Source organism: Crocodylus porosus, unplaced genomic scaffold (genome assembly GCF_001723895.1).
Source record: "Crocodylus porosus isolate Cpor-Errol unplaced genomic scaffold, CroPor_comp1, whole genome shotgun sequence".
Lineage (NCBI taxonomy): Eukaryota > Metazoa > Chordata > Crocodylia > Crocodylidae > Crocodylus > Crocodylus porosus.
In genome coordinates this window covers 84313649-84324713 of record NW_017728943.1, presented here as the reverse complement: position 1 = coordinate 84324713, position 11065 = coordinate 84313649, and the positions used below count along the sequence as shown (strand labels likewise).

Genomic DNA, 11065 nt, shown 5'->3' with positions numbered 1-11065 from the left:
CGAAGGGAAGTATACGGCCATTTACTACTCCTTCCACTGAAATACCAGAGTAAAAGTTATCTAGGGAAGGTAGTTCAGCGTTCCTGAACTACCAAGCTTTTATTGTCTGAGGAACAGAGCTTCAGGACTGAAGTCTAACTAAAAGTTGTAACCAGAGAACTAATAAACAAAAGTTTGAGGAAAAAAATTGGTAATTTCAAATGTCACGAAATTGGCAAAACAGAAAATAAAATCAGAGAAAGTTCTGTGTACTTAATGGACTCACTATCGTCGCTGGTAAAAAAAAAAACAAAGAAAGAATTGAGAGAACACTTCTGAATTTATTAAGGAGGAAATTACTATTTAATAAAATGATGTGCAAAGGACTTCCATAGTTTATAGTTCACAAACAATTACTTAAATAAGCTGTATTCAACTGTAGTTTTGAAACCTTTTTTTCCTACATACAGACAAATAATATTGGTGAAAAAATTAAAACGGCACAGTGATTTAGTTTACAAAAGCTGCTCTGAAGAAGTTTGGTAATGTAATTTTAAGTGAAAATTTCATAAGAAATGGTTTTAATTTAAAGAACAGATTTAATCCACATGCATGACAAAATAAGCCAAGTTGTTGAAGGTAGCGGTAATGTGCATTTCTAAACTCTCTAGAGGGCTGGTTTTGTGACATGATAGTAAATGTTCTGCACTAGTGAGTCTGGTGTGTGGTCTGGATTCAGTCCTAAACTGAGGGCCAAAATCACAGCAGTTGTATGTGCAATACCACAGACTTCAGAAACAGAGGGGGGTCTGCCATTGGTTTTAAAAGCAATAGAGTTCTAGATGCTTTTGTTATCAGTCAATTGGTACTCATTACCTCATTTTCCAACCAAACAAAGGATACAAGAAGATTTATACATTCCCCTGTCTTGTTTCAATTAACATTTATAAAAACTGTTTCTTTGTTCTGGTTATATGCTTTAATCCAGATTGAACTCCTGATCTAAAGCTTTTTTGAATGCATTTGGAATTTACTAACTTCAGTGAGCCTCAATTCAGTTTCCAAATGAACACAAGTCTGAGATACCTGCTGCTCCATAAACTCTTGGTTTGATAACATGAAATAAAACAGGACTGTCCAACTGGAGGCTTGCATTTAATATGTGGCTCATGGGCCCCAGTGGCCACCCCTTTTGCTGCCACGTGTTGGATGCTGTGGGGGGGCATGTGGGGGGGGAGCAGGGGAACAGTGTGCTATTGCCTAGGCTGCGGGGGGGGGCAGGGCACGTGCTGGGAGTGGGGGATTGTTTATGCAGCCTGCATGGTGCATGGCCCCAGGGCTATACATAGGCACCATATAGGAAGGTAAGGCTGGAAGGGGTCTCATAGTCCAGTCCCCTGCTCAAAGCAGTATCGTCTCTGACTAAACCATCCCAGCCACGTGTCTTTCCAAACTGCTTCTGAAAGTTTCAAAGGGTGCACAATCTGTAATTTCTCTGAATAGCTTGTTCCAATGCTCTGCTTAACCACTCTCATTCATAATCACTACTTCAAATGAAGCCTCACCAGTACGAAATAGAACAGAAGAATCACTTCCCTGGATCACTTCTCACTTTCATCCCCTAGCGCTGCACCAGTTGGACAGAGCTCACATAAAAGATCTATAATAGTTGTAAGAAAGGTTGCAAAAGACCATCTGACACCACCCTTAAAAGGTAAAGAGACTTGCCCAGGATTCATATACCTGATAGGCCTCAAACTTTTTTTTTTCCCCAGACTGATGTCAAAATTGTAACAGATTTAGCCAAAATGCTTCAGTTCACTCGTCTGGTTTTAATATTTTACTGGCAGAGGTTTCAAGTAACATAATATACAAACGTAATACCTGATTTGTAATTTTTTCACATTTCTAGGTAAAGCCACCAACAGGTTAAATGTAAAAAATATTTTTTAGGACTAGTTTTTTTCTTAATTTCATTAAGATTACATATTTTTGTGAGTAAAAGCAGAGGAACACACATATAACAATATGTTTCATGATTTATATTCACAAATATTTATATAGATCAGTTGACAAGAGTATAATTTAATGTAAAAACAAAGCAGCTAATGCTGCACACAATCCTGTGCTAATGCTGCAGATTAACTGATCCTTCAAAGAACACAGATTAATGCATTTTGTATTCAAGCCTCTGTGGTGTCCATTGCCAGCAGTGGACTTCATGGTAAGAAAAATAAACTTCCAGCAACAACCATTTAAAACAAATCTTAGGTCCAAAAATTAAAAATAAAGCTATGATTCAAAAAGTCGGAAAACATTATTTGCATATCCTAACTGCTTAAAGACCTGAACCATATCCCGCTGAAATCAATGAGTGTTATTTCATGGCTTCAACAAGTTTTGAAAGTCTCCTGTGACTAGTTTCTTACTGATCTTCTACAGTACCTTCACAGTAGGAAGACTTAAAAGTGCTTTTAATCATGGCTTCAGTGTCAGAAGTAAAGTTTCTAAATCTTTCTGGGCCTCTCTATCCTGAGAGAGAGAAACAAACAAATATGCAGTTAGATGTGATATACCCCTTGTGTTGCATTGTTTTGTCATGCTAACGTACTTACACAGTTTTAAAATTTTTATTAACAACAGACAACACAGTTTTAATAGCCATGGAATGTGCAAAACTACAGACTGTATACTAAGTTAATTTGTCTTTATCAGTGATCACAAAACAAAGCCAGATGGCAGTCTTCTTCATGTGATGAAAAAAGTGAAAAAGTCAGCTGAGTTAAAGGACTCAGAAAATACAACACATTTTAAATCATCATTTATAGGCAAAGAAACTCCTGTTCCTCTTTGTTTGCCTAAATTGTCTCTAATAATGAGGAAAGAATAAATGGAAATAACTGAAAATGATAGAAAGCAAATGCAAGATATAACAAGCAATATTATACTATCAGTCCAGATTGACACATTATTATTGTAGCTGAATACCTCCCTTGGATACCTGCGTTGGGGGTAGGTACTGTATGGCCTAGGCCTTCTCTGGCCCAGCGTCTTACTGGAGGACGGCCTCCAGGATGGAGTATCAATGCTATCACAGCTGGTCTCCTGTGTTGCCTTTCTCGCCTACCATGTTTTTGATCTTTTTCTGAGGTGGGAGCTGGTTATGCTGGCTGATAAGTCTGGGCCCGTTGGAGGAATTTCTTTGTGGCACTCTGCCTCCCTTACCACACCCTAGATATTATCCAAATTCTTCTACTCGGGCATGACCCCTGGTTACAAGTATAGCAGTCTTTTCTACGCCACTGGGGTCCTGTTTAGGCCCTTTTAATTGATTCGATAGAAGCCAATCAGTGGGTCAGCTATTTGGTCCGCTGTTCATTCAGGGTTCAGCTCCTTCCATCAACTGGCTAACAGCCTTCAACAGTAAAGCAACTTAAATCCATTCACTCAATTAACTAACTGTGAATCAGCTGCAGTCCCTTCCTTCATTCAGGGCTGGAAGTACTGCTCTGAGCTCCCTGACTACCAATCTGCACAGAGCATTCACTGAGGAAAGACGGCAAGGTGCTTCAGGCTCCAGCAGTGCTGCTTCTTCCACCTGAGGTAAGCGTGGGGTGGTTGTAATCCCTGGGACCTCCTCCACTGCCGGAGCTTCTCCCTCCAGAATATGTTGTCACTGGCAACCATAGGCTAAACTATCTACCTATTCATTTCTCAGAGCCTTGAAAAGCGTGCGTTGTGCAGCCTGCGCACTCCTGCCAGAGTATTCTCAGTAATGGGAAGAAATGTCACAACAAATTCAATGCCCCTTAAATTCCATCTCAATTAACCTCTCTTAGAGCGTCAGGTCCAAGGCTCTTAAAAGAAGATTTCGAAAACATACAATCTTTGCATCAAGAGATTGCCATGATTTGGTTCAGAATGAATACACATATGTTTATCTAGTTATGACGGTTCTATGGAACTTAGAAATAATTTTCAGGACTAAGCTAAGACATAAGTGTCCAGACATTGTTTTCAACAGTTTCAAAAAGGAAGATTTAATTCTATTTAATCCTAGTCTCACATTTCTCAGCCAAAAGCAATGATGTCCCAGGCTCTGGTATATTCTGATCAGTATGTCAAAGTTACACAATATTCTTTTATTCACTCTACAAATTACATCATTTTAAAATAGGTCTTCAGTACAGTCATACATAAATACCTCTTCTCTTCAGAACAGGCAATAAAGGAAAGGAAATACATTGGCCAACCTTTTTGTTTAAAGAAAAAAAAGAAAACTGCACATTACTCCAGGCCAAAGGCTGGGCAATTGTTCTGCATCTTTCTCTGCTATTAAAAACAGGAATAAAAATGTGATTGTTTCTAAGAACTCTTGTAAAGGAGAGGCTGGTAACAGAACACAGCCTTTTCACTTATGGGATATCCCACGCTATCCAGAAAGGCTCAGAACAGCCTAGTACTAACTATAAACTAAGTACTGCTTGTCCTCAGTTTCTTGATACCATTTCATAAATAATGTGCCTGACTCAAACAGCCATTAACTAATATATAATTTCATAATATTGTTTTCCCTTTAAGATATTTCAATCAATCAAGTCCCCCACTTGCAACATGTTATGAAATTGCTGCACGCCACAAGATAGGGTGTTTTACATTCTCTCATGTTCTTCCTGTGGAAATATGCCATGATTTCTCAAGCTTCTCAAAATTAATACCACCAAGGCTGAAAAATTAAGTATGAGACTTTTGGCAACTCCTCATGCTCTAAGTGCACTTTATATGCAAAAATACTTTTTCAAAATGTCACAAAAACAGACATTTCAACTATCTTTATGGTTTGTGTTGCATAGTTATGTCTTCTACAAAAGACTTAAACTCAGTTTCTCCCAGTTAAGTTACATAAATTTTAATATCCTTATTGTTCTGTGTCTAACCTCAAAAACCAAATCTCACCACCATTTGGTTACATTTTAATATGGTAATATAAAAGGGTGGCCTGCCCTCTTAATAGGAATCTGCCAGCCTGGCTGAGGAGCTACAGCTGTCAAAAGGCGGCTAATAAGGGAGTGGCTTGCTGGTGCTAAAAACCCTAGAAAGCAGAGGCACAGAGGGCACGTCCAGACGTGCATGGACATTTGGTTCCCCAGGGACAAGCAGCAGCAGTGCACCTTGCAAGGCAGCTACTTGTCCCTAGGGAATGCCTGTGCCACACGCACTTTGGTGTGCAGCAAGTTACCTCAGGGGCGGTAGGGGGAGGCTTCGGCCAGCACTGGGCTGACCCCAGCAGTCTTACCTGGGGTCCTGGGGGCCTCCTGGGGCTGCAGCCACAGTGATCCTGCTGGGTGAAGCCTGGCTGGCAGCCACAGCACAGCTCCAGACAGCGTGCTGTTTTTCAGCAGTGCATGCTGGATATCCAGGAGTCAAAAAAAACCCAACAAAAACCTGCAGAACACGCCCCCCCCCAAGCAGTGCCCAGAACACCATACTGTGCAGAATGTGGTGCTGCAAACGTGTTTGCAGCACCATGTACTGTACTACTGCGCTCATCTGTGCCCAGAGAGTGCAAACACAGAAGAAGCAATGGTGCGCTGAACTGCATGGAAGACAAGACAGCTGTGAAGATAAGAACCAAGGGGGACATTTCCCAGTGTCAAGGTTTTGTAAATTTGCTATGCTTGTTTAAAGACTCTATTGCTGAGGGACTGTTCAAGGGAACAAAAACCAGCCTGGAAAAGATGCTGTTTAATACTGGGGCTGGCTGAGGCACTGTTCAGGGAACACAAGCCTGCCTGAAGAAGGCCACAGTGTGGCAACCTAGGTACAGGTAGTCAACACATCCTGAACTTGTGACAGCTAAGCACCAACCTTCCACAAAATAAAACTAGCTTCCTCCCCACTCCAACCCCTAGCTTATGTTGCAATCTGAATTTATACATGAACTGATGCATAAATTACTTTTTCAACCTGAAATAAGTTTAGGGTGGGTGAAGTTTCAGTAAGAAAACTGCACATTTTCGTTTCAGGTTGACTGACATTATTCACAGAGTTCTACTTTACAAGTAATTTCTTCAGAAAAATACCCAACTATGCCCCTTTCTTGTTTCTGTACAAATGTTGATATTCTTGATGGTGGTGGTTTACCAGGACTTTTAGCTCCTTCCCACAACAAGTTATTGAGAAGAGGCAGCCTTAACAGGACTTACCAAGAGACTTACTTTTACCCATAAATCTGATTCTCCTGTGGTCCCTAAATGAATAAAATTTCTATTCAAAATTTTGTAGTATTGTAATCTTGTTTTAATTATTCTCTGCCATGTCTTACCTTAAAAATATCCTAGCCTAGACCTCAAATTAGATTTATTGCCTAGCAAAGGGACTTCAAATTAGATACAGCAGAGTATTTGACCTTGCAAAGTCTAGTAAATAGATCCAGTTTTGAGATGGGAAAAGACATGTTTTGGAAGATGCTAGCCAAAGAGTTACAAACATCAAAATGACCTGTTGTGGCACAACACACTTTCAAAGGAAGACAAATGACTAAAGTCTGCAATTCTTATTTGCACTCACTCTCTTTCTAAGGTCCCTGGCAGACATTACAGTTATGGCATGAATAACACAAGTGTTGATAGTGAGAGAAGTCAGCTGGCTCCCCTCACACACAGCAGATTCAAAGCCATATGGTGGCAGCCCCACATGGGAGGATGTGGGCACACAGCTATTTAAGTGCTAAGCTGGGGGACTCAATCAACTCCACATAACACAGCAAATTCAAAACTAAGCACCTGCAGCCTGACATGCAGGGTTGTGGGCATGTTGCTTTGAACCTGTCAGTGCAGCTGGAGTCTGAAATTATGATCCAGAGCTCCACCTATACTGGCAAGTAGAAAGGGCACAACTGAGATCTGATCCCAATATCAAGCATCTTAGCATGCACATGTGGCATAGCAGGGCCCATGATTTTTTGGGATCAGAGCCCATCACACCATTAATTAAAATCATAAAATCATAGAAAAATTAGGGTTGGAAGGGACCTCAGGAAAGAAAGAAACTCAGGAAGGGACCCCTGGCTCAAAGCAGAACCATCCACCCCTATCTATGTCATTCCAGCCAAGGCTTTGTCTAGCTGGGTCGTAAAATCCATCAAGGATGGAGTTCAGGGCTCTAATACACACACATGCACATGAATGATAAGCCATATCTTGTTCTACCTGTTAGGCATCAATTCTATTACACCCTGTTCAAGTGCTTGAAAAATCCATAAATCAAAAGGTGGGTGGGTCCTCCTTGCTGCTCTGTGTGACTTATTGTTAGGGCTAAGGTGAAGGCATGTAACAAAAGTAGATGAAGTAATGGTTTTTCTGGGACTTAAGCAGGGTAAAATAGGATCATATATAGATGCTTAAATGGTATTTAGACACCTAATAGGTGAATGGGATCTGACCCAATGTTTTTAGCCCTTTTCTTTGCAGTGAAAATATTCAAAATATGAACCTATCATTAGGAACATAATAAGTACCACACTGGGTGAGATGAATGGCCTATTGAACCCATATCCTATCTGTGACAGTGCCAGAAGTGGATGCTAGAGAGAGAGCAATGAATCAGATACATCTAGAGTGATCTCTCCCCTAACCATTACCTTTCCTGGCACCCACCATTACTGGTTTAGAGATGCCAGAGAAAACATCTCCAACTGTTCTGTTTAACAGCTATTAATAGATCTATCATCCACAAATGTCTAGTCCCTTGTTGAATTTGGCTATGCTATCTGCCTCTACTACCTCCTCTTAACTACATGTTCCTACAAGTTAACTACACATTGCATTAAAAAGTACTTTCTCTAGTTTTAAACCTGTCACCTACTAATCTCAGTGGGTGCCTCCTAGTTCTAGTATTCTGGGAGTTGGTGAACAACAGTTCCCTGTTCACTTGGTCTACACCCTTCATGATTTCATAGATGTCTATCACATCCCCGCTTAGCTTTTTCTCCTTTCCAGACTGAAGAGACCTCTTCTTCTTTTTTGTCTCTCTTTGTATAGCAACTGCTCAGTACTCCTGATCATTTTGGTTGCCCTGCTCTGTGCCTTTTCTAGTTCTACCACCTCCTTTTTGAGATGTGGGAAGCAGAACTGCACACAGTATTCAAGATGAGAGTGCACCACATTAGGGATAGTGCGGTGACTTATACATACATATAAAAAACCCCTTATATCTACATTCCTTCCAACTGCTGCATTTTTGTCTCTGTTCAGGGATCCTGCTGATCTCTAGGTTTCTCAGCTGACTACTCTGACTTTTCTGCCCCCTTTCCCCAAATCCCACAATATTAATGCTTGTTTCTGGGTGCATATTTGCCTCCTTATAGACTTTATAAAATCTGCAAGAGCCACTCTAGCCCTTAAAAGAATCCATGCAAGACTCATGGTCCCTGCTAACTTACGAAGGTTACCAAGACATTTACTGTACATCGCTAAAACTTTTTAAATGTTTGTATTTTTTAACTGTTTACCTTTAGCTCTGAATTCCCAGTGCTTTTAACAGTTGTAATTTTTTACCATCAACACAATGCTGTAATATAGTCTCAATCTTAATGCCAGTTCAATACAGCTATTGTCTGAATTTTCAATAAGACGCTGCTATATCCCCACTACACTTAAACAACTCCTACTTTGCTTTTTTTTCAGGTCTTCTAAGCCTAATATTTTCTCTTTATTTTTTTAATAACCCTTATTCTTCCTATTTATTTTTCTAAAAAGCCTTGGATTATTGGAACTGCTCAGTTTTTTCAAAGAAATTCACTATTTCCCCCTTTATTATCCTTTTTCCTAACAGTAAGTTTAGCACTCCCAGGAGGTAAGTGTGTCATGTTCCCAGAGGCTCAGATGCAGGAGATAAAAACTCAGGTTTTTCCTTCTATTTTGCTTTTTTTTTCTCTTAGTCATGATAAAGTCTTTTTTTTAGGGTTTCTTGCTACAAGTGTCACTCCTGAGAGCATGTAAGATTCTTTGCTGAAAACAAGGAATCAGTGTTTTCAGGCTGGAACTGTAAAAACTTAGCCCTTTGCTGTTTTTACATTTCAAATACGTGCTCATATTTTCAGTTCAAATTACAACATTTTTTCTCTCAAAAATTCACAAAATAATTTTTTATCATGTTATTCCACCATATCTAGTTTGAACAGAATTTAATGTAATGCTTTTCATATTTGAGGTCTCTCAAAATTCCATTATAAAGTAATGAGTTTTAGAAATGGGACTGCAATGACTAGTAGACAGAGTAGCCATTATATACTCAACAATGGGTCACACATAGCCTTGAACATAAAAAAAATATTTTCTTGAGACAAATGTTTCCCAGGACCTTAAGCTTATCCACCTGGACAGCAACCAGAGGCAAGCAGGACAATTTAATATCTTATGCACCTCAAAAGTGCTAAACAGTGCTTTACAATATGAGAAGATTTATGATCAAGGGATGATCATGACTCAAAGCCTTCAGTTCAGTATGGTGAAAAAAAGAAAGGACTCCAATATAGTTCTGTGGCATCAGTTTAATCTTCCAAATCGAATCTGTATTGTGACTCCTGCATTCCTTTATGTAAAAAAAAAATATGCATGCTACTGTGGAGGTTGTTTATTTAAGAGCTGCCAAGCTGATTTATAGGAATTATCTTTAAGAAGTTTCAGGGGTATAGGTTGTACCAGTGTTGGTTTAGGGCAGGGCCACTGCCGCCTCTGTGCTGTCCAGTGCATGAGCTCTGGGCAGGCAGTAGCAGCAAACACAGCCCAGCATGGCAAGCAGGGGGCGGGGAGGGGGGGGCGCGGCGGGAGTACAGCTGCTGCTGCCATGCACAGCCCCAGTGGGCAGGCCCGGAGCCAGCATGGGGCCCAGGCTGGCAGCAGGGGTGGGTTACAAGCTGGTGCTGAGCACGGGGAAAGGTGGCCCCTCCCTCACACTGTGCTGCAGCTGCTTGCAGCCCACCTGGGGCTGCCTGTGCCTGCTCAGGACAGCCCTGTGGAGGCTACGAGTAGCTGCAGCAGGGAGCGCCGGCCATGGGGCAGGCAAGGGGCCACTTTTCCCTGCACTCTGCACCAGCTCCTTCCCTGCCAGCGAGCAGGGGGTTGAGGCTGTGTGCTGTCACCCACCTGTACCATGGGGCTGGGGGGGCACTGGGAGTGAGTGGGTGTGGGTGCACAGAGCCTGCACCCATGTCCTGGGGCCAGCGCCAGCAGGGCCCAGAGCAGGGTGGCAGGAGTATAGGGGGCCCAGCTGGCAGGGGCTCTATGGAGCCGGAGCAGCTCCCCGCTTTCCCTGCTGGTGCAGCCCAGCCTGGCTTCACAGACCCCTGCCAGCCTATGCCCTGCTCTGGGCACCACCAGTGCAGACCCTGGGACATTGGTCCCAAGACATTGGCACATTAGTCCCAAGATCATGAACAGGGGGCGGGGTACCTGTCAAGGGGCGGGGCTACCCATGCAGCCCTCAACAGCTTGCCAAAACTGGATAAGTGACCCTTGCCTGAAATAATCGCCCACTCCAGTCTAGGGACACAGGCACTGGCAGACAAGTTTCTTCGTGTAAATCTGGTATCTTTTATTAGACCAACTCAAATACTTGGAGACTTCTTTAAGAAGTTTGTCATTTCACTTGAGAATTTTTAGCTGTTCTGTTTGGAGACTTATTTATAATCTGCAATTGATGATTTTTTTCCTCCTGTTCATGGGGGAGCTGCTCCCATCAACACCTTCTCCTGCAGCTTCGCCACAGGAAGAAATACATCCTGTAGCTGGGAAAGCAGAGAAGGTATCTAAGAATAAGTTAACACTAAGGTCAAAGAACTTTGTTGATTAAACCTTTTGTTTTCTAGGATCAACATTATGAATATAATATAGCCTGAGCCAAAGATGCTAAGCACCAGTTCTGAAGGATGAAGCCATCACTAACTATGTTTCTCTTCTTGGGTTTGTGCAGAACGGCTAATTGTACCATGACATGTCAGACCAACCTGGTGGCTTTTTACGATCAGGTCACCAAATCATTAGACGCAGGGGTTGCTGTGGATGTAGTCTTTCTGGACTTCCGG

The 11065-nt window shown here is 41.7% G+C and overlaps 1 protein-coding gene across 2 annotated transcripts in view; it reads right to left on the bottom strand.

Moving 5' to 3' along the window:
• Positions 1-300: 300 nt before the first annotated feature.
• RMDN2 (regulator of microtubule dynamics 2) overlaps positions 301-11065 on the bottom strand; it is a 68636-nt gene continuing 57871 nt past the window's right edge. For both annotated transcript variants that reach the window (XM_019549716.1, XM_019549717.1), the window contains one exon: positions 301-2511. In XM_019549716.1, coding sequence (XP_019405261.1) covers positions 2458-2511 — 54 coding nt within the window. In that variant the 3' untranslated portion in view covers positions 301-2457. The remainder of the gene's footprint in view (positions 2512-11065) is intronic.